This window comes from Tachysurus vachellii, chromosome 11, assembly GCF_030014155.1.
Source record: "Tachysurus vachellii isolate PV-2020 chromosome 11, HZAU_Pvac_v1, whole genome shotgun sequence".
NCBI classification, from domain to species: domain Eukaryota; kingdom Metazoa; phylum Chordata; class Actinopteri; order Siluriformes; family Bagridae; genus Tachysurus; species Tachysurus vachellii.
Genome location: NC_083470.1, coordinates 13,054,158 through 13,079,368, shown reverse-complemented (window position 1 = coordinate 13,079,368; position 25,211 = coordinate 13,054,158). Strand labels below are relative to the sequence as shown.

At 37.0% G+C, this 25,211-nt stretch overlaps 1 protein-coding gene across 3 annotated transcripts in view; it reads left to right on the top strand.

Moving 5' to 3' along the window:
* The window catches only part of grid2 (glutamate receptor, ionotropic, delta 2), a 411,138-nt gene extending 392,105 nt beyond the window's left edge, over window positions 1-19,033 (top strand). Inside the window, exons 15-17 of one of the 3 annotated variants that reach the window (XR_009649218.1) lie at window positions 10,575-10,815; window positions 14,463-14,543; window positions 14,732-14,868. Coding sequence is in view for 2 of the 3 variants with exons in the window: in XM_060882146.1 (XP_060738129.1) it covers window positions 10,575-10,815; window positions 16,813-17,244 (673 nt within the window). In the remaining variant the exon portion in view is untranslated. Of the gene's footprint in view, window positions 1-10,574; window positions 10,816-14,462; window positions 14,544-14,731; window positions 15,063-16,812 lie in introns of those variants that run through there. The other 2 variants (XM_060882146.1, XM_060882147.1) reach the window with 2 other exon arrangements.
* The last annotated feature ends 6,178 nt before the right edge of the window (window positions 19,034-25,211 follow it).

Genomic DNA, 25,211 nt, shown 5'->3' with positions numbered 1-25,211 from the left:
ATAAGGGATTTTTCTTCAGCAGTGTTTCCTTTCCCTAAAAATTGTGTATATATTTAAATATTGGCTGATGTTTTGCATTATATTTCCAGTGGTTTCAGTACATTAGCATTAGCTGATTATATGTATGTGGATTAGCTAATGTCTGTTAGCAAATGTTCTCTCAGTAAAATCAATATACGTGCACAAATTATATACGTAGTTTAACATTTAACATACTGTACTTGCCAGTTTGAGCTAATAGACAACGTGCCGCCTTAATCTACACTTCAGGCAATGCCGCTTTATCTCGATCTTCTTCTTATTCCCCCTGTGCACACGCAGTTAAGATGGTGACTTTCGGTTCCATTAGATATATGCTTCAGAAGCACACAATGAGAGCTGACTGGTTATCTTGTTGAGAGATAATTGAAATTTTGCAGGGTGTTAATATATACACTCAAATGATTTTTTTGTTACTTTTTTTTACATTTTAAAAGACGTTTGTTTCTTTTATGGCTTTTATGCTGTGTCCTGATTTGCATTTATGCTAATACAGTCTGTCATTTTATGCTGTCTCACTGTGTTTTGTCCTGCTGTAATTTTTGCTATCAATGCCCTCTCCACTGGGGGCATTTATACTTTCTGGACTGTAATCAAGTCTGTAGTTTTGCATTCACATTCAGTGCTTTGATATTTAGCTTTTGTTCTTCCTTAATGGTGGCAGAGTCTAAGTCTCTCCAATTAGCTTTAAAATAAGCTTCTCTTAGGAAATTAGTTTGCTGATGCTTGCAGCAATACTGGTTTCTGCACTCATATGTAGAACATGATGCCATATCTGGAACCCCAAATGATTCTTAATATAGAATCGTTTTCATGTTTTCATTGAAAAGAACCCTATGAGCTCCTTGGTATTTGGTATTACCTACAAGTTTAGACAAGAAAATACAGCAAATTCAAACAGCATAACAGGTAAGGAAAAAAATCACACTGTGTTGATCAGAAATTATCAAATTATTTATCTTCCATCACAAAAAAAGCGATAACGTCCCACTTTGGATGAATCTGAAATCTTCCCTTAAAGCAAGCTGAACCATTTCTTTAGGTTTAAGCTACCTTGTGTCTCTTCCTTATGTAAACGGTATATATTTTTCATAACAGAAAAAATGTTTCTCTAATTTCATTGTGAATTATTACACAGATTTAATAAACAATTTGATAGTTTCTAAAATGTCACCATGCAGCGTTAGCTACATATAGATACAGTTCCAAATAGTAATGACACTGATTTTACCTGACTCATTGGTAGGGCAGTGGTAGCTCAGTGGTTAAGGTGTTAGACTACTGATTGGAAGGTTGTGAGTTTGAATACAATGCTGCAAAGCTACCACTACTGGCCCCAGAGCAAGGCTTTTAACCTTCAATTGCTCAGCTCTATAAATGAGATAAATGTTGCTCTGGATAAGGTTGACTGCCAAGGTTTTAAAGAGAACCTTTTTTGGGGGATAGGTTCGATTGGCCAAGTACAGAACCCCAAGGAACATCTTTCTTTTTAGAGTGAATGATTTATTTCCTACAAGATTTAAAATCCAAAAAGTATTGTTTTTCTGTTTTTCTGGTGTTTTGGGGGTTTTTTCCCCCATTTATCGGTGCTAATGAAAATAAATAAGCTATTAATTGGCAGTCATGTTTAATTTCTTGACATTGCTATTCGAGTACTCCGGGCCTCACGGGTAACTGTCAGCTCTGATTTTAATACAGTGTAATGTGTGTCCTCTGAGGTTCTTGAGTCATTGGTGAGGGAAAAAATGTGAGTAGATGTTATGAGATTGTTTGAAACTTATAGCAAGCTCAGGCTTTTCTGCTACACCCACAAAGGGTCAGTGGCTTTATTTAAAAAGGTATTCAGGAGACAATACTATAGCATGAGTCGATCAAAAATATTGCGGTTTCACCAGAAAATAGATGACTGAAGAATAAGGAGAATAAGAGCCAGGGTATAGTCAATAAGATGGGTTTATTGTGCACAAAGAAAGCCTAGGTGCTCTATAAACTAAATTTAAGTTGAAAACTTTTATACTGAGGTTTATGTGCAAAGGACGCACTCAAAGACCATACAGATAATGCTCAAGGCTAAAGTTAGAGAAAAACATCACAAGTGAACAAAGAACAGACGCATATACATAACAGGTAAGCACAAAAATCAAATCACGTATCTTCCATTCCATATAAAAGCAATAAATCCCACACTTTCCCACTCTAAAATCATCCATTAAAGCAAGCCGAACCATTTGTTTAGGTTGAAGCTGCTTTGTAGACTGAACTCTCTGTAGCACAGTGCAGGATGTTAGACTCAAGTTGCCCTCTTTAGCAAAAGTTCCTTCAGAAAGGTCAGTGCTGTGTTAGCTTGTGAAGAAATTCACAGCATGAAGCAGACATGCTGTTACCCAGTAGCAGCTATGACAACCCTAAAGGCAGCCATACATTATCCTACCATATTTAGCACACACAAGATTGCTATCATATTTCATTTTAGAATGAGACTGCTAGGTAAGCAGCATTTCTGGGCAGTGCTTATGCTATCTGAAAATGTGTATACCATTTGGAGGGCAGAATAAGGACTTCTGTCTTTGAAAAACCTGCATTTTGAACAAATGTGAAGGAGCCTTACAGTATGTGGACCGCTGCTCCATAAAAGCTGGAAACTCTTACCGAGGGATATTTTCAGCAACATTTCAAAATCTTAATGCCGTTTTCTGAAAACTTTGTAAACTGTGATGAAAGATTCTGTAAATCTCTGGAAATGTAAAATTATGCATAAGGGAATATTAGCCAGCAAGATGACTGGGTGATCTGGCCTGTAATCAGAAGAGCTGTCTATGTACTGAATGTGTGTTATTTTATTGATTGTTCTCTGCAGTAATTCATTAATGTACAGTATTGGCTACATACTGTATAAGGCTAAAATGTGGGCTCTATATTTTGCAATTCATGTAGCAATCACTGTGTCTGCTAACGCCAGGCTCTTGTTAGCCATTTTTGATTATGCAGATGGAGTAAGGAAAACACATTTTCTAGATGGAAAACTAAAGATATCTGGGCAATCACACAAAAATGCCTTTTTGCCTAATCAGTCACTGTAAATAAATAAACAAATAAATAAATAAATACTGCAAGATTTTGAGAATGAATTCAATAACATCTTTAGTTGTAGTTAACCCTAATCCAGCTATTGAATCTGTTATCGATACAATTTTTAACCCCGCACATTACCATGTTAGACAGTGGGATGCACCCAAACTTACACTTTTAGTTATAAATCCACAAATTATTTTCAGTTACATTTTAAATTACATAATTTATTGACTGCAGGAGCTAAAACTCGAATGTTAAGTGATTGTTAAGGTTAGCCAGTCACTCCTGGCCAGTTAGCCAGTAGCTGACAGAGCAAGATGAAAATTATGGAAAACATTAAAAAAAAAAAAAAAAAAAAAAAGAATTAATTAATTTTCAAAAAAAGCTCTGGAATGCTTTGCTTGCAAATGGTAAAAGCAAACAACAAAATATAAAACAATACCAGAATCAGTTTAGCACATAACCTTAGATTATGTATTATATATAGTATACATATATATAATACATATCTCACGTTGGATTTTAGGTGTCTCAAAGGGTTCACACTCCCAAATAGTGTCCATTATAACATTTTGACATTTTATTTATTTTATTCCTGCAATTTGCTAGTCGCTGTAGTATGACGTTGCCAGTATGAGTTCCTACTACTGGTTGCCATAGTAAGTATTTTTATCAGTGACTGGTGCAGCTAGCGTTCCACTTGACAACAAATTAGTTTTCTTGCTGTGAAATATTCTGGAGGGAGAGGTTTTATATATAAATTTCACCAGTGCATATATACATCATATCATATGAGATGTAGCAAGTGTGTGCTCTTTGCTATGGGTCACGTGCATCCTCCCATTGGTAGTCGCTACTTTTCTCAACTTTGTCACCCTGTTGGACACATCCACATCTAGCCATCAACTGTTGCTTTCGCACGTGTTGCCAGAAGTCGCCAGCTGTCATGAATGAATTATCTCCTTTCACTTTGCTGCTGCGAGTCTCTGAATGTGTAAATGTAGCATTATACGGATAGATGGGAGGCAGATCTTCTGTCTGACTAGCAGTGTCTACTTCTCAAGGTCTGGCTCCAAGGTCTCTTGAGAGATTCTTGAAATATGGAGACTACCATTTAGCTCAGGAAGGGGGCTTTATGGGAGCCAAAATAGTGTCATATTGTAGTGAAACTCATATATAGAGTCATTCTCCACACCTCAAGCAGTGTCATGCCACATGCGAGAAAATTTAGGTTACTGTGATTTTAAGGCTAGACTAATTTCAACTCATATATTGATACTAAAATTTGTTTTTTTCTTTTTTATACATCTAATAGTAATAATACATTTATTAGTTTTTATTCTTTTTATCTGCATAACTAATAGATGTACACCATAAAAAAAGTTTTGCTTTAATTGCTTGCCATGTTTCACTTTGAATGTTCAATTATATTAATGAAATGAAATATATGAACAAAATTTTGTCTTCTTAGCCAGGGATCTATGCAGCACCTTCAAGAAATTTGAATATGATAATATTGACTTAAATGCCATTGTATATCCATTGTATAGTATAGTATAATTATAGCCATTGGACCTACTTCAGATCACTAATCACCAATGTTTGGCACTGTACACTGGTGGTTCCGTTACCAGGACAGATGTGGAGCTACTTATAAGCTTTTGGCACACACTGACATGAGCAGGTTTGAACCACTGAGTGTGAAAGCCACTGAACAAATTGTGCATGTGAACACATGACATTTCAAGTCCATTGTAATGCTGTTCCAGACTGCTAGCATTGTTTCTTTCCTATCACCATGCAACTACAGTGCTGTTATTTTGCAAATACATTGTGCTAACATTGCACACTCCGTATACTCGGGCGTCATTTCATTATCTGTGTGTGTTTGGAGGGGAGTATTACAATAAGATACAGCGATCTCTCTGTATTAGGAGGGACAGCGCTGGTGCCTCTGCAGTGTTCTAATTCGTTTTGTCAGCCGCAAAAAAAAATATCTGCCTTCTGTTTTTTGCTTCCTCTTCATCTTTTTTTCTCTTTCCCTCTCCCTCTGTTTCTCAGTCATATCAAGCAGTTTGTCCGCCCGCAGTCACAGCCATCTAATAACATGTGATCATTTCTGCTGCAGCTGGTTGCCATGGCAACAGCTAGGGCAGTCCACAGACTAATCGGAGCGCAAGGGCCCAGGAGGGACGATAGCCAAGTGCGGAGACTGGATGACAGACAGACTTTAAGAAGAGACACGCAAATCCCTGCCCTGTGCTCACAACAAAGAGAGAAATGAGTTTAGAGCAGACATTTTCTGGAAAACTTCATTTTTTCTTTCACATATTGTTGTGGTGGATAATGACATCATTGACGTATTTAACTCAAGTCGAATGTTGATGATTAACTCAGCACTTAGACATGGACCTGAGTTGATCCAACTGCCAATGATTTGCAGTTGTGTTATCAAAGTGCCAGAGGAGGTTCATGGGAAATTGACCAACTGTTGTGCCATGATGCATCAAGATGCTGTAGACCTCCAGCTTGATATTAACTGAAGATTGCCTAACATAACCCCCATCTTCTGTAAAAGGTTGTACTTGTGAAGATTACAACTGACAACCGCACGTCCTAAATGGTCTACAGGGAGTTTTTTGTTTCCACTCAATGCAAATAAAAGGAAGCCTGTATGCAACCCACAGTGATTTCTTTACCAAATCTGAATGATTGACTGCAGCTGGTAGGCTTCTTTAGGTTTTGTATGCCAGAGGGCATTTGAAGACAACAAAAAATCTCCAAATGTTTAAAATTCTGACATAATGCTACCTCAGTAAAGTTACATTTCTATTCAGTATTTTACAGATGCTTACAAGTCTGAAACCAGAAGCAAAGATACTGGGAAAAAGTTTGACTTGCGTTTCCATTATGAACAATGGGTGCATTGCTAATGCAATTCTGTGCTCTGACTTCTCTATGGATATGGAGAGAATGAATACTAAAAGCTCATTACAGCTTATTCAAAATTTTATCTGACATAATCTGCTATGTCATCATTTATTTTTGTAAAGCATTTGCTTACAGTATCAGCTACTGACTTAGTACACAAATCAGTTATCAGCACTTGGAATAATTTGGAAATCAGTAAACCAGGGCCTTGTGGTTTAGCATAATTTTTTTGGTAACTAAAAAAATGTAGCCACTCTTTCCACTAAAGTGAACACTCAGTCAGAGACCTTTTACACTCCTGTCAGCCTGTGATGCTGAATAAACATGTGCAGTCATTGCTGATGAGACCCTGACAACAACCAGCGGTGTCACTGCAAAAATTCAGGTTCCTACAGCCTGCTCAGAAAGCACAGCTCCCATTCATCCATTATGTTTCTCACTAATTTTTACTTTTATTTCCAAGCCGATTAGTCAAGCCGATCTAGTCTACGTGCACCACACAGTAAAAAAAACATAGCTTAAAAGCCTGTCCAGCTGTAAATGTGGAAAACGTAATAAATATATTAGAGGCCCACTGCTGCAAATTGATAACACGTAGTTTCTCTGCAGGATCTTTAGATGAAGACATGAGGGGAGGGAGAAAAAGACACAGTGGGTCCGTGTAGTTAATGATTTAACAAAACAGCTGGGTGCTCAGAGGAAATGGTGAAGAAAACCAGTAAAGCTACTGGAGAGCAAATTCATTTATTCATGTAAGCTTAAGCCATGGTTTACTGTGTTTTAAATACACTATATGTTCAAAATATGGCCTGTGGAAAAATGATTTGTGTTGACAGATAGTGTTATTGACTCAAGAAGTGAATCCAAATGAGTAAAACTAGATTTTAGATTGTTCTTGGTTTGCCCAGCCTTAATCCCTTATACAATTTCTCTCTATACGCCTCTGGGTCTGGAACATCCAGTGTCTTGGTATTAATGCATGAAGCAACAGGGGTGTTAAATATCCTGGGAACAGCTGCTAAAACCCTGCAAAGTCATTAGCAAACCTTCGGATCTAGATTTCTCAAAACATTAGATTTATTTGCTTTACTTTTTTTTTTTTTATATACATATAAATAGTAGTTGGAGTGAGATAAATAGGAGTGAGAGCTAATGTGCAAAGTCACAAATGATCAAATGCAACATGCTTTAGGATAAGCAGGTGAGCAAAAAGCAAAAAAAAAAACATCAATATGAAATTTGTTGTTTGCCTTTTCATTGATCGCCGTTCTCTCCAAATTGTAGTGCTTCCTTTGATGAATTATATGGCATCCCAATGCATCTAATGGATTTTCGCTTGAAATGAAGTGGCTGATGGTGAGGGAATGCATAAAGTTATATAATTTATCCAGGAAGTGTGTTTTCTACTTCCTCTGTGGTTCATAAACATCTACACAGCCCAGGGAAAAGCAGCTTATACTTACAGCTTTACTATTAATGAAACTTATAGTTATGTGTAGAATATGGTAAAATTTAGTATCATATATAATATCTCATGTTACGCTGCATAATAATTTCAGTTTAATTTGTTATCCTTTTCAACATTGTATCAGAGCAAAAGTGATTTTGTTTGCTGTTTGCTTTGGTTTGACAGGAAACATAATTCAATTTAAGAAAAAAGTAAAAAAAAAAAAAAAAGAATGAAAACATGGAATGTTACACTGAAAATGTGTTATTAAAACTCAGTTTTTAAAAAAAACAACTTTTTTTTTCGCACTGGTCTGAAACAGACAAAGGTAAAGTGTGCATAAAACCACAGATCTCAAGCAAACACAGAAAACTTAGAGCTGGCACTAACTAAAGGATTATTCAATTATATTAGTTAGAAATTTCCAGATCTAAATCAGTCCATATCTCCAGAACTAGTGGTATTTCATCAGTGCTAAAGCTTTGTTCTATGGCTGAGTTACGTTCCTCATGGGTCAGTTCAGCAGCTACAAAAGAAAATGCTTCAGCCAAAAATACACAACATGTCTGTTTCACTTTCTGAAGCTGGGTCAATTCAAGGTCAAATTGCTTTCTCTCTGTAATTAAGCCAAACAAGTTCACTTGGAATCGGCCCAAGACCAGCTCATACAGTTGCTATTGGACCGATTGTTTTGATCCATACTGTACTTAAGTGAGATTCCTGTGTTCTTACTTGCTGATATAAACCAATTGGGAAAATGCACACAGACATGTCACATGTAGAAGAATGCAATTTAATACAGAATTTTAATTGCAGCCAGAAGGACAGACAGTATTTCTGAGCCCCTCTGTAACATAGCAGGCTCAGTGATTTGCTTCTGGTCATCTCCATGGTTTAACTTAATAATTATAGATTGTGTTCATTAGATTCTGCTTCTGTGTGTTCGTGCCAATTTACTCCCTTACAGTGATGTGCACAAACAAAGGCTAATTGTGTGCTAATAACTCCCTCTATGCATAATTTTCAACTTGCTAAATATTACCAGTTAGTAAGTTACAAAGCAGATTCATAAAAGGATGTATATCTAAAAATACGACAGCCATTTCTTCTGTGTTAGTGATAATTATTTTAGTCTTTTTAAAAAGGTCTCATTTAGGTTAGTCTGGTTCTAAAGCAACTCATTTCCTGTCAAGTCCCATAGTAAACATTTCATCAACAGATACTTTAAGTAAGGGATCGCATTGAGTTTACAAAGTTCCTTTTCTAAAGCTTAGTTTTCTGACTGATAAACTGAAGATGCCCAATTTTAAACTGAACACTAATTGGAAAATGTTAGCAAGGTAATTTTCACCCATCAGTGTACTAGCCAAGTTCAGAATAAGTGTTTTGTTTTTCTTTACCAGGGTTCGTTGTGAATACCTATTTGACTGAAACCTCATTTCTTCAGTTGCTAAGACTACTGCGATGAGTCGAATCATTATTTACTTTTGCTTGGCTTGCTGTAATGTAATGAAGTTAAAAGGTTGCTATTTGCTGAAAGATTTGCTTGAAGATTATTATTATAATTATCAGTGTGGTCCTGGGTCCATGAACTCCATGAAAATCCATGAAATGTTGCAATAATTCTAAGGCTACTATTATAACTATTATCTTTTTCAGTGAGGTTTTTTTTGTTGTTTTTTCTGATGTAGTAAATGTCTTGACACATTACGCACACAATTCACACATTTTGTTTGCATTTATATGTGCGCACATTTGTACAAAATAAGATTATGCACCTCCCTGCATGTGCACATTTGCATCTGTGTTTATTTGTGTGAGAACAAGTGTTCAGGTCCCTATTCGCCCCCTTCAGAGAATGATTGTGTCATACCGCTCCACACTGTAGGTCTAAGAGACAGAGATCAGAACAATCCATCAGCGAGAAGGACTGTGATAAAGCTCTGCATTCCATATTCATCATCACGCTCGTCAATGCAGTGGCATTAGTGCAAACTGCTCCTCTACATTAAAACAAGCTCGTTTCTCATGACTGCTGGACAGGGAATTAGACTGTCATCTGCCTGCATTTTAATGGAGACACTGCCCTCTAGTGCAGCCAAACAGAGTAGAAATTTGATCATTGCAGCAACAGATGCCACTGGACTGGAGATATGTGTCACTTCTTTATTGGGTAAATTGTTATATAAAGGTATTCTGCAGTGTTTTTTTTTTTTTTACTCTAAAGTCTGTAGAACATGTGAGATGAATACAGATAAGAGTTTTGTTGTATTTCCTGGTAAACCATCTTTTTACACATTATTATTAAAAAGAAAAAACAGTTCATTCTGAGGGACTTAAGTTTCAGTCATGCTACATAACCTACAGTAAGGCGAATAATAAGCTGTTTTTGTCAGTTATTTAACAACACCAGCTAGATTATCTTTAATAAGGTGACATTTCTGTAAGGTGATGTTCAGTTAATATGTATGGAAGAAGACACTCAAGTGCATTGCATGTAACTGTAAAGAATTAAAAAGCATGATATTTTTTCATCAGTACATTTTTAATTGTAATTGTTGCTAACTGTTGAACAATAACTCTTCTTCACATAGGGCCACATCATACCACCCTGTCATTGATGTTTTTTTTCTGTAACAGCACAGTGTTTTATTTCTTACAAAATGCATAACTATATAGAAAGCATTAATGCAGTTATCACACTATAACATTCTCTACACTACAAAGCTAACATGACAGGAAGTGTCATTGTAGTTTATCCATCTTTTCAACACTGCAGCAAATTTACTAAAAAAAATTATTTTCGCTTCCTCTAGTGGCGTTCACATGTAATCCACACACAACAATATCAAAAAATACCTTCGACAAATGAAAGCCTTAAACATAAATGCATGTTTCGCATTAATGATAGCTGTCAATCTAAATTAACATGCATTATAATGGAGTTATGAATAAACAGGTTTGCTTTGTTTTGTTGATATAGGAAATAAATTCTGGTTCTAAATTCTGTAAAATCTGCACACAGATTTGGGCTCTGCACCAGTCCAGTATCTGAGATTAAATGTCTATTCCATGCTATGTTTAGGATCTTGGAGCTGCAGCAGAACGGAGACATGGATATCCTGAAGCTGAAGTGGTGGCCCAGAGAAAGCCCCTGTGACCTGTATTCTGCAATCGGCACCAAGAAAAGTGCCAGCGCTCTGGACATCCACAGTTTTGCTGGCGTGTTCTTTGTCCTTGCAGCCGGTGTGGTGCTGTCCTGTCTTATTGCCACTGTCGAGACCTGGTGGACACGGAGGAAGGGATCCAGAGTGCCCTCTAAAGAGGTAAGGCTCATGAGAATGGTAAGGGGTTGGGCTCAAATGACATGACCGTGTCAGTTGTCAAATCTTAATTTCTGCCAAAAGTCTGCCAGTTGCAGTTATTAACTAGATTCAATTCACTTTTGGTTGCCAAGGGTCAGCATGAAACTATGCATACTGGGGTTTTTCCTAGCATAATATCTTGTAAGCAGACTAGACTGTTTACACTATATGGCCAAGGGTCTGACACCATACCATCACATCATATGTGAGTTTTCTCTGTTGCCACAACATTGGAATCACACAAATGTATATGATGTCTCTGTATGCTGAAGCATTACAATTTCCCTTCACTAGAACAAATCTGTTACAGCATGACAATGCCGCTGTGCACAAAGCAAGGCCCATGAACACATGATGATGATGTGCCATGGCTGAAAAGAATCCCAACTTGACTGAAATGTTTTGCACCGGGCCCTGAGCACAACTCCACTGAAACCTTTGAGAGGAACTGAATACTGACTGAACCCCAAGCCTTCTCACACAGATATCACTGCCTGACCTCACTAATGCTCCTGTGACTGAACACAAATCCCCACAGCCACACTCCATCTAGTGGAAAACCTTCACAGAAGAGTGCAGGCTATAATAACAGCAAAAATTGTGAACTCAATATGGAATTAAAGCTTATTTAGGTGTGAAGGTCAGGTGTCCACAAACAGTTGGCAACACAGCGTAGCATAAACTTTGAAGCTCAGAGCCCTACTGACCAACAGAATGCTGCTTCCTTTGAGACAAAGACATAAATACAAACTCTCCAAAGAACTGAACTAAATGTTATTTCGGGGACTTAAGTGATAGAGAATTGGTCTTAAATTAAATCAAAGGTGTTATAAATTTGATGTTCTCACAAGTGTATTATCGAAACAATAAGTGTTCCTGCAGATTCTACCAAACATAAATTAAAATCAAAGAAATGCTATAAAGAAACAGCTGTAGGACTGGTTTTAGTAACTCAAAGATTCAGCCTGGTTTTGCTTTTTATGTTCATGTTAAAGCTTATTTCTGTTTTTCGGTAGCTCAGATTTAGCAATTAAAATGTAATCGTAAGCACTTTAAATGCACTTAAGCACTCTAAACGGTCATTCTGTTTTGCTTTATTACCCGCTTAAACACTCAAATGCATGTCAATTAGTGGAAATTAAAACAACCTAAGGGGTAGAAAAAAGCTTCAGCTTTTGAAAACTTATATCACCTGATCAGATTTTAGGTGAAGGAATGATTTAACCCTGATTGCTTCATATCATCTTTACAAATGTCAAATGAACAACACCCCAGTTCCTGTTGTCTGGTAGTGCTTGAACCTGCTCCATTCTAACAAGATCCAGTCCTTTCTTAGACCAAAATCAAAATAAGGGTTATATTTGAAATACAAAACAAAACATAAAGAATATAGCCACCTATTTGCCTTTTGAACACTGATGATGATTACCTTTTGGCCCTGCATTCAGCCAATTTTTGCTCATGTCTTGTTAACAGCTTTCATCTGGCAGTGAAGGAGACCTGTAACACATCACCCCAGAGCATGGCAGAAAATAATTTGATATGGTCCTGCACAGGGATGCTAGTGATGAATAAATTTGATCAAAAATGTTCAGGTGCACATTACATATTGTGCCATGATATTTAGTCAGGATTGCAATTTTCTCTCTCTTGAAAAAATAATAAAATCTCTGATATAAATTATGGCACAACCTGCAAGTCCCACCCTGTCCAAAGTTGACCGATATATATATTAAAAAAATTTATATTGAAAATGTATTGTAATTTTATTATTACTACGGAGTTGCTTGATGGCACTGTCATCAAGCAGAACACGACTGCTCAGCTGATAATATTATGCTCTCCCAAATATGCTCCTTAAACCTGAAATGGTGGAAGATCTCACTTTTCTGTCAATTCTTTATGGCTAGTTCTTGGGAATTAAATATTGTATGTCCGGTTTTGAATGGTAAATCATGAGCAGGGAAAAATCAATTTTACACAAGCTTACTTTGGAGTCTCGCCATGAAGGCTTATAATTACAACATGAATTGCATTATACAGTTTAAGAGATTGCTATAGATCTTTGTCATGTATAAAATAAAATCTTAAACCATTTGGAGAGCCTAAAACAAAACTTTAGGATTACATGAATTTAACCTCATCCTGAAAGTATTCATATTCAGCTCATTTCTTTATGCTTATAGCTCGTGTGCAGGCTGTTGTATAAATAAATGTTTATAGCAAACAGATGTAGATTCAATTTCCTACCAGAAACAACTGTGCATGCTTTAATTATTGCTCTGAATATGCATCCCTATTTTGTGAGTACACATAAGCACACAGTATGTGCTGAGTAATTAATGGTTAATGATTAGCAGTGTAAGGTGAAATGCAAAGTTTATTTCTTGTGAGGATTTCTAAAGTGGCTTCCAGAAGGCTGGCCGTCACACTTGAACCTCCTCTCAAGTCCTGTGGTGCAATCACGCTGAGGCGGTCTTCAGAGCACTCTTCCAGAAGGTTCCATCAGACTTGAAGCTTGGCAGAGCTTACACGCACAGGCACACATCGATGAGCACACTACTCACAGTCCAGTGATCAATCAGTTTAATGTTTGGAGCAAACTGATTGATAAAAAATACAAAAGATAAAAGCTAAGATGTCCACTTATACCACATTACCATGTTGTTGCAGTTATCATCATAGAATGTATATAAGTGATCGGTCACATTCTGGCCTAAACTTAAATCATTGTTGTTTAACCTCTCTAGTATTCATTGTCTGCATTATTTTTTCATTCAACAACATAGTTTCCAAACAACGTGTCCTTGCATCTTAACACATTTCTAACCTGTCCTAACTGCCTTCCATGTAATATCTCTTTGCTAACATCAAGTGCATTGAAACGCCAAAATAGTAGAACAAGAGGTTTGTGTTTGTGTCTCTGTCTCTTAACACACACACTCACGTGCTGCATAATTCATGGTACAAGCTCGAACCCTGTTTCCACTCTCTGCTTCTCTGTGTTTTCCCAGTCAGGCCTCTTACTTCAGTGTCAAGGATTGGTGTGAGAAGTCATCAGAATAAATCTTTTAATTCTGTGTAAATGTGCAATGTTGTCTCAACACATGACAGTAGTGAGGAGATAGACAGGGATCAAGAGAAACAGAGAATGTACAGTGTTATGAGCAAGCAATTTGTCTTTTACCAGAAAAAAAAAGTGACTTCAGATGTCTGCTGTGTCATTGCTGTTGTGATTATGTGGAGTCCAGCGGGTCCTCTTTAAATATCTTTGAACAACAAATCATTTTTTCATAATTAAAAAAAAAGCCAGCTGCCACTATTGTTTTTTAAAGCTCTTTGCTGAAGAGTGAAAATAATGTATTAATGAACAAGAGTTTCTTTTTACTAAGTTCTACTCATGTGGAACAATAGCTGATGGCTCAAGATCAACTGACGTTGCTGAGCGCCACACAATCTTCTGTGTTGATCATGACTCTGACTTTAGAAACTGTCTGATTTACTGCTAAAAGCAGCAAAAAAAATGTCATTAAAAATTTTACTGTCTTCATCTAAGATGACAGCATTCCATTTATTTGTTTTTTATTTATTTCTGTTGTGTTTTGTAGATAAGTACTCTGTGTTGAGGGGGTTAAAGCGGGCGAGGGAGAGAAATGCAATATGCCATTTTTACCATCTCACCTTTCCAGGTATCTGGCTCCTTGGAAATAGAAAAGAACCAAAACAAAGTCTATAATTCTGACTGTTTTGTTTGTTGTCTTTTTCTGCTCATCTCCCACCTCTCTTAAATGACCTCTCCCTCGTCCCATTTGCCTGATCCATCCATCTGTCCGTCCTACCATCCTTCTGTTGGCTTGTGGCCGGCTGGCCTGTACAGACACGAGTTGACGGGCCGTCTGCCAGGCCAGACGAGTCTTGTCATGAGCCTCGGAGTGACATCACACTCACGCTTAGGCCCACATCCAATCACCTGTCGCCTGCATGCTGTGCACCGCCTCTGGACTCCAGCCTGCGCCACACGTTTGCTATTCCTTCACGAACTGTCTTCTGCCAGCACTGAGCCGCCCTCTCTCTCTCTCCGCATACACCAAGCTTCAAGCCCATGTAGGTAGTGGAATAAGTGGAATAAACCCCCAGCAATCTGCAAAGTGCACCTTATGAATTGGCTCTGCCATAAATAAAGCACAAATAAATACATCTTGCCTGTTGAGAGATTTCCAGATGTTTCATTATGGGTGAATGAGGATTTTAGACATTTCTGTGTAGATGTTCCAGAAACCTCAACAATTTGATGATATATAGGTAACTAATGTGTAGGAATATTTATACCTAGAAATTGGAACATTATTATACCTGAATCTTTTGAAAAGAGGTATCTGTAAGTGAAATTACAGGCTTGAAAAAAACCTAATGTAGGTCAGTAATTCTCATACATCTGAATAACTTTGATTTTCAATTCAGAATGCTGATTTTTCTAAAATCTTTAGAAAAGCCTGGAGCTGGAACTGATGTGAATGGTACATTTAAGTAGTTGCCAGTAGATAAATTAGAGCACACCAGAGCAACTACATCACTGAAATTAAAAGGCAAAACTGCAGCTTAGATTGATGAGGCTCATCAATGTCTTGCTTCAAGAAGAACATAAATGATTTTTTTTTCTTTGAAGCAGTTAAATGGTGTTCTTAAAATGGACAGTATAATCTTTATTCCATGGTCTTCACATTAGGAAATAATTTGTACAGCCAAAACTTGTTGCAATCATATAGGCAAAGACTAGCAAGATGCTTCATTCACATGCACTTGCACAGATACCCTCAGCATGCACAGAAACTATATACGGATCCCCACGCTTCCTCTTATTTGCTATAATCAGCTTTATGATATGCCCTGTTTCTTCACAACCTATCTAAATGGTCAAATTTCCCATGGGCACCCCTACAATTGTCTCTAGACCTCCCTTCAGGCTTCTGCTGCTACATATATAAAATCAGCTGATTATTTATATAGGCAGCTGTACAGTCAGCTCAGAGACGGAAAAACTCAACTGCACCATGCCCCAGTCACTGTTAATGAGAGAAAAAGCAAATGATAGAAACCACCAACATTCAGCCAGTCAGGACAAGAAAGGTCTGTGTTTTTTTGGCAATCGTGTTGCTTATCAGATTGGAAAGCTTCCAAAGGTGTACGTTTGTGTTTTAAAGGTGCGGCTTTCTAAACAGGATCATAAGCGTTATTATTTAATAATTAATATCTGTTAAAATAGCTTCAAACTGGTGTGTGAGATGCAGTCATCTGGATACACATCTCTTCACACATTTTATTTCATTCGAATGCACTAAATGATCGTGTTGATGACATCATAATTCAGGGGGTAGTATTTGTTTTTTTAATCTACAGTTTTAGCCTCCAATTAAGAATGGCATTACTGTTACACAATGCTTGATCCCATAAAAAAATATCCATTTGTCTTTGTTACTATTGTTTATTTGTCCTTTTTTATGCCTTCTCTTTCCCATACCTGTTCATTTATACTGCTTACATCAAAAATCCAAAAACTACCATGCCACTACCATGTCTTTCCAATCCTGTTCCCAATTAACTCTTTATAATCTCTATTAACACATACACACACACGTGACTTATTTTGCCTTATTCATTACTCATCTATACAACACACATTCATGCCTTCCTTGTCTGCTAACCATCACCACATTTGACCACACTGCTTTGTTTCACACTAACACATTCGCCTGTACTTCTACTCCTCCGACCGTACACCCACTTCTTCACTTTTATACCCCTTACTTCTTCTGTCCTCTGCTCTTGCTGCTCCTGTAACAACCCTTACCCCTCCTCCTTCTTTCTTTCTCTGTCTCTCTCTTTCTCTCTCACTTTCTCTCTTCCCCCCCACCTCTTCCCCACTCCACCTTTCCTACCTTTCTCAACCCCCCGTCTCAGGATGACAAGGAGATCGACCTGGAGCACCTCCACCGGCGTGTAAACAGTCTGTGCACGGAGGACGAGAGCCCGCACAAGCAGTTCTCCACATCTTCAATGGATCTGACACCACTGGACATGGACTCACTGCCAGCGGCACGCCAGGCCCTGGAGCAGATCAGCGATTTCCGTAACACACACATCACCACCACGACCTTCATCCCCGAACAGATCCAGACACTGAGCCGCAGCCTATCTGCCAAGGCGGCCTCCGGCTTCGCTTTCGGTGCCATGCCCGACCCGCGGACTGGCGCCGGGCCTTTCAGGCAGCGCGCGCCCAACGGAGGCTTCTTCCGCAGTCCCATCAAGACCATGTCCAGCATCCCTTACCAGCCAACACCAGCCCCAAGCTTCAGCTATGGCAATGATCCAGACCGGGGCACCTCCATATGAGGGGGCACAATCAAAACAAGATCCAAATGTAAATACCCGTCTTCTTTTTTTGTTGTCCTTTTTTTTTTTGCTTTTTAAGAGCTTTTTTGCTTTTAAGTTTTTTGCTGTTGGGGTTGCTCGTCCTGCCTGAACTCACCTACCTGTTGAGGATGATGATAAAATTCATTATTGTTGTCGTGATTGTTGGGAGATCTCGTGTAAACATGACTTTGCCTTCATTTTTCACGTGGAATTTTGGGAAATAGCTCTGTGGGGGGAGATTTAAAAGACCCTATGAATCTAAAGATCATGGGATGTTTACATGTCTTTTCTTTCTTTTAATTTCCGGACAAAAAGGGAAAAAATACACTGCACTTTGCAGACTGACCTACCGACTGGCAATAACTTGAGGCTTATTTGAGAAATCTTGTCTGCTTCTCAGTGTATGCTGGTCAATGCTCGGTACTGAGTTCAGCCATGTGGTGTGCCGAGTTGGGTGTCAATAGCTAGCGAATAAAGTCCTTCTGCTGCTCTACACTGCACCTGAGCTCCAGACATATAGACTGATGATCTCACATCCTTACGTCTGGCTCTGATATCTCTCTGAGCCTTTTTCCACTTACACTCTGAACAGTCTATAAGAAAAAGATGTAATGAAAAAAAAATACATAAACCAAGTTCGAGCATAGAAGGACAACTGCAAATGAGGCCTCTAAATGTCTTTAATTTTTGGTTTGTTTGTTTATTTTTTTAGTTTGAAATAGAACAAATCATTTTGTGTGGAATGTGTTTGATTGGAACATGGTATAAAAATAGTGCAGGTTATTTCTTTTTTTTTTTTTTTTAAATAGACATTTTTGCGATTGCTTCAGTGCCATCATCTTACTGTTAGGTGTTATAGGTTTCTGAAGTCAAGAAGAAAACCTTCAAGTGGATCTTTTTAATTCTTCACGTGTCCTCAAACTGACACTAGGCCATCTGAAGGTACAAACAAGGCAGCCCATTTTGGGGAATTATTTGAAATAACTTTCTATTTCCTTTCATAAACAGTAAGGGGTAATATTTATCTAACTTTTTTAAAAGTGCTAATTGTTCAAACAAGGCCATCAAAGTGTGATGACAGGTTAAAAAAAGACACATTTTGAGAAGTTTAAAAATAGAAAAGAAAAAAAAACACGAAAAACATTCAAACAGTTTTCACTAACATTGTATTAATATAACTAATGTTAGTTGTTTAGAATGAGCTTTCAGTTTGTTATCCTCAGACTAATTCGCAAATGTTGTGTGTAGAGAAAAGCAGCAGTGTTTTGATGACAGCATTCTAGATGTACTTTTCTTAAGCTATGAATGAGAATAGGAAAAGTTTTTATTTAGTATCAAATTAAAGATTTTTATTTAGTATAAAATGAAGAGACATTACAATGTATATTTTACATGGAGATAATTTTTGTTGAATTAAAGAAGATATAGAGTTTAACATTAAAACATTGCATTGCATTAGCCACCATTTACACTAACTCAACTCCCCAGAATCCATCTGATAAGAGTCTTTAAGCTTTCCATTTTAGACACCTTTTAACTTTATTTTATTTTATTTTTTTAGTTATGGAATCATGAGTAAGAATTAAAGTCTTTATCCTAAAGGAAAAAAACATGTAAGACTTGCTAAGCCTGTAACATTTTTAATTTCTTACATAGTATGTACAGGAGTTCCTTTCAACTGATTATAATGTACAGTATTTAATATAGGCCTATTTTGTTGTATGTGTTGCATATTATTCTAATGGAACAAACTGAGGCCTCTGTTACAAGTGGCAAAGCTTTCTGTGTATAATTTGTCTAATAAACATGTTTTCTACAGTGGGTTTAGTTGTCTTTGCTGTATTGGAGGACTCGATTTAGATTCACTGTATTAGCATTTTATTTCATTAGCCAGTTCCATCAGTAACTCAAGTCCTCTGTGTTTTTCTCTCTTGGTTCATGGTAGCGATTTCATAGATATCTGACTAATGCCAAGGATGAAATCCTCGAATTCAGACGCGATGGTTTCTACACCACACCCCAGGTAGTGTGGTCAAAGGTCCGGGCTGGTTTTGGATGATCATTGAGCGTGTGCACCAGGCGTCATGCCCTCTGGCACACAATGAATAGCACAGCAGCTCATTGCATTATGCATGAATGACTAGAGAAGAGCCACGGCTACTTAGTGCATGTACAACCCCCTCCAGTCTCGCCCCTCGCAACACTTCAAAAGGCCAAGTTCTTGGCTCACCATTGTTGATCATATGAATATATGGTCCATACTTTAAAAATACAGACATATTGGTCACAGCTAAAGGATGTTTGTGATCCTACATTAATGATCATGATTATTGGGTTGATTGTATACATTTTAAGCACTTATAGCTAGTTTTGTTTTGACATGACCAAATATTAATGTAAAGGGTTTATCCTCATAGGCTTCCCAGCTTGAGTGTTGTTTTGAAATAGTGCTTTACTGATGAGTAACAATTTAGACTATAAATTGTATACTTTGGTTATTTTAGTTAATCCATAAGCTATACTTTAACCATATTTTGTTATCAAATATATAATAGCTAAATATCACTGTGCTAAATGTCTACTGAATGTTGAGTGATGGTACAAGGTGATACTATGTGCATAAAAATAAATCGATAGTGTTAAGTTACAGTTTCCCAAAAGCCTTAGGTAACAGATGACTCTACTCACAGCAAGGAGGTAAGCTCTACTGTTCGATAACATGCATATATAGAATATAGTATAATTAAATATGAATATTGATCAGTCATAACATTACAACATGCATTATATTGTGTAAGTCCGATTGTGCTTTCAAAACAGCTCTGACACTTCGAGGTGTGGTCTCCACTCGAACTCCTGAGGGTGTTTTGTGGTATCTGGCATCAAGATGTTAGCATCAGATACTTTAAGTTCTGTAAGTTGTGAGGTGGGGCCTCCATGGATCAGATTTGTTTGTCCAGAACATCCCACAGATTCTCAAGTAGACTGAGATATGGAGAATTTGAAAGCAGAGTCAACACACTGAATGAACTGATATTTTCTAATGCTCCATTCTCTAGTTCTGATGCTCACATTCCCATTGTAGGTAGTTTCACTCCCCACACACATAGTCATGAGTCTTAGGCAACCATGAAACTAGGAACTATTACATAGCAGAAACATCCAACAAAAAGACCAAGTTGATTTTTAGATGGCCTGACACAGTTGTCTAACCATCACTATTTGTCCCTTGTTAAAGTCATTTAGATTCTTATTCTTGCCCATTTTTCTGCTTTGAACACACACCAGTTTTAGAAAATCAGCATATGTCCTCATGGTACATCTAGATATGGTCTTGCTTCACATATTCCTTAGACATATTTAGATGTTTTGACTGTATTTAATGTATTTAAATGTTTAGACTGTTTAATAACAAACATGGAAAAATACTTATTAAATATATGGACCAAGCATTCATGAGAACTCTGTTGTGCTCTCACTCTAGCCTCTATTTCTTGATTCTCCTCATTCCCCATAGCTTTCCACACTGAGGGCATTTTAGTTTTTAGCTCTTTAGTATTTTCCTGAAGCTTCTGGTTTGTTGACTCTTAAATCGAATCTCCACCGTGTTATGAAAAATATTTCTCATCAATGTTATTTTGCAGAAAAGGACAGTCACAATCAATCAGTAACCAACTACTCCTGAGTCCTCATTCTTTACTTTCTCAAAGCTTTTATATTAGATCACGCAAAATCAGTAGGAATAACACCTCTGCCTGGCAGACCCTACTGCTAGTGTATAATAATCATCCTCTGTATTTTTTTTAACAAACTTTTTAACAAAAGTTAAGTTTTTTAGGTGAGTATTACAATTACATAACAGTGATGAAGGCAAAAAAAAGTAAAAAAAAAAAAAAAAAAAAAGTAAAAAAAAAAAAAAGTTCAACAACAACAAATAATAATAATAATAATAATAATAATAATAATAATAATAATAATAAAAGGTTTCTGGTGTCTTAGTGGTACGCATGTTTGCCTCGCACCTTGGGTTTTATCAGAAGTTTGCATTTTTCCCAAGTCCAAAGACATGCATTGTAGGCTGATTGCCCAGCAATGCCCCTAGTGTGTAGGATAGTCTCCAGGCTCCCCATGACCCTATGTAGGATGAGTGTTTCAGAAGATGGATGGATAATAATAATAATAATAATAATAATAATAATAACTACACATTTAATACTAATAAAGAATTACCAGACCATCATTTTAAAAAGGGTTTACTTAGAACTTTAGATACAAAGTTTAGGGAAATACCACTCAATGCAAATACACTGGTACATAACTAAAATCTACATATAAACCAGGGCATACAGTATAATGACTTGCTTACCTGGGTAATGTTTAATAGATAGAGATGAATGACAGATGTCAGTTTGTAGACTTTCTCATGTAAACATTGTAAAAATGGACATATATCTTAGTACCACACTAATACCACAGTAGAATCGGGCTTGCCAGTGGAAAAGGCAACAACAAATTGGATTGTGGGTATTTTGTCTTACTAAGACAGTCCATGCTGAATGTTCCAGTGAGAAAGCCAATGAATGCCCCATTAATATTTGGACATTAAATCTATTTTTCAAAATTATCCACATTGCAGGCACCAATGTGAGTACCATTTATTCAAAAAATAAAACTACGCTAAATGATTAGTCAGGTTCAGATCAATCATCAGATTATCCTACAGTAACACTGAAATGTGATTCATATTGAAATTTCTGAATTGTAATATAAAATCAGAAATAGAACTAGATTTGTAAAGTTCGTCGTGACAAACTTTGATGTTGGCTTTGACGAGGCAAGTATTCGCAAAGGCCGGTGCTTTTTGGAGTCAAGTGGACATTTTATTTTCACGTGACGTCACGTGATGTCACGTGAAAATAAAATGTCCAGAATCATCATCAGAATACATCATCAGAATACACGAGACGAAGTTCCCCTCATTGTTCTGAGTGTTTTGAAATGTCACATGTCCATGTTGTAAAAAGTTTTTTGATTTTGCATATTTTGGGGGCGGGGCTGCGGCACAACCGAAAGGCCAGTCGGTACACCAATTTAAAACTTTGTTCAGAGTATCACCCTAAAGGAGCTGGCCGAGTTTGGTGTAGATAGTTCAAAAGCTTGCCGAGTTATAAACCTCCAAAGTTTATAATGGGAGTCTATGGGAAAAAAGGCCACTTTGAGACCTGGTACCGGAAGTATCGGTACTCGGATCGCTTAGAAAAGTAATAGCAACAAACATCATACCAGCGTCTACAACATATCCGAATTTGGTGCATGTTGCTTGAAAGCCCTAGGCCGCATTAAATTTTATAAATTTTTGTCTAAGCTTAAATAGGAAAACAAAATTCTACAAAGCCAACATAATTATGTCAATACCCATAACTAGCAGAAATGCTGTGCACCCCATAAAAACCCAATCAATAATTTTGTGTATTTTTATCTAGTCCTTCCACAATTTTAAGAGGAACTGTACAGTTTTCTCCTATACACTTTGTGCACTTTGTTTGATGCAGTCTAGTCAAAGTAAAATAAGAGTGATACAATAGTAATAGAAAAAATAAAAAAAAATAAATTTGTAAGAATGATGTCCGTAATTATATATTTTTTATCATTACTGTTAAGTAATATGCAACATATTAGACAGTGAAATTACTTGTCATGACTTAAGTAGTATGTTTCCTGTAGTTCCTGGATCTCTATTGCAAGATATATTTTATTTCAAGTTGTGTTGCAGCACGCTCATTGTCCACTAGAGGGCGCGAACCTTAAGCGCGTTGACTGTCAGTGAATGTTCCAGTCTAACTGACCTACCCCATGTACAGGGGTTTAGATTACTAACAGTAAAACATTTGACCTTTTACAGCATCATCTACCGGTGAAGAAAAATGTCCTTGAATCGAGGTTGCTATTATAAGGCCTAAACTATACGCAAATTGTTATAGTCTATATGTGATGGGAATTGGGAAAATTATTCTATAGAAATTAAAGGTTTGAGATTTACTTTGATAAAATAGAGTTTAACAGTAGGGGCTTTTTGTACTCGTTGTTGTTATTGTTGTTGAATGTCTTTTTCTTTTTTTTTAACCTATCAGCTAAGCGATATGTGGCCGTTTCCTTGGCTACAGGAATAAAGAATGCAGCACGCAGACTCGCTCGCGCTGAAGCCCCAGTGTGTGTGTCTTCTGTCCAAAGAGTCCCCTTGGCGTGTCCAATGGAACATAGAGTCCTCTTTGTCCCCGAGACACTTTAATAATCGGCAGCAACCATATCCAACCTGTTGTTTGCTTTAGGAACTCTTCCAAGACACGCAGGCTGACTGGACGCGGCTCCGGCTCAGTGCGCTCAGGCGCCACGGCTTCATGAATACATCCAACACAAAGGTCCAGCGTCGGAAATGCGCCATTTATCGCGCCTCTTATTCCATCTCATCAAATCTTCTTGTGTTCGAACTGTACCAACATGAACGGGAACCTCGTTCTGCATTTGTGTTGAGAGTGTGACATTTAGGCATCACAGAGACTAGAAAAGTAGGAGCTTGTTTGTGTGTCAAAATAACCTATTATATACAGTCTCTCTTTTCTTTTTTATTAATTAATTTTAATTTTTTTTTATAAAACGTACCTTTTTTACAGTATTGGATTATTTAAGGTTATTGGTTATTATTCTTATTCTTCTTCTTCTTCTTCTTCTTCTTCTTATTATTATTATTATTATTATTATTATTATTATTATTATTATATTGTAGCCCAAATTATTTCTTGCTCACTGCACAATGTAATAATAATAATAAGAATTATTATTATTATTATTATTATTATTATTATTATTATTATTGTTAGTATTATTATTATATTGTAGCCCAAATTATTTCTTGCTCACTGTACAATGTAATAATAATAATAATAATAATAATAATAATAATAATAATAATAATAATAATAATAATAATAATAATTTTTATATTAGCCTTGTGACAGTAAAGGCTGTTCTGTATCTTCTATCCCTTAGACACCTTTTACCTAACAGGGCGTTTCTTGGGTCTAATCAAAAGAAGTTGTTCTAAAGAAAATGAAACTTGAGATGGTTACAGCATTCATCGCTCACAAGGGAAGCATTGGATTTTTCGTATACGAAAAGAAACGAAATAAGTATTAAAATGGGCGATATATATATATATATATATATATATATATATATATATATATATATATATATATATATATATATTTCTTTAGACCTTTTTATGCTTTTTTTGGTTTAAATTCCGTGGAAAAAATATATGGCATATTACATGATTTAATGGCGTTGTGTTTGATTAAATTGTGGTTATGTAACATATGCTATAGGGAAATATTTCATTCGCTTATTAAACTTTTATATAAAGCTCTCTAAAGAACTCCAACGGGGAAGTGAGATGTAAAGAGATCATTTATTCTGGCACGATGATCTGTTCCAGAAAACGAATTTAAAAGTGTAATGAAGGCTTCTGCTTTTTGCTCTGTCATTTGAGCATATTAACAAATGGACAGAGTATTTTGTACAGCCTGTCCTATCAACCCTTTCTTCACGTTGAGTGCATTTGCATGCCCATGCCAGCTGCACTGTGGAACACACGCCTGTGTGTGTTTTGCACCCTGCTCGCGCTCTCCACATTCCTGCACCTTTCTGCGCGCGTCCTGTGGGACGACCCATTGTGTTAATAACACTCCAGTTAAACAGGCAGCGGTACTATAAAAAAAAGTTTGGACATAATAACCTGTCTCGAGTTCTCTGCGGCATTCTCATTGGTCGGTCACACGCGCCTGCCCCGAGTGCTCTTATTGGTCAAAGCGCCACGCGACCGGCTTGAGAAGGGGGGCTCCCAGGCGCGTGCCGCTTTTAAAAACGGCGGGTCGCATAGAAACACC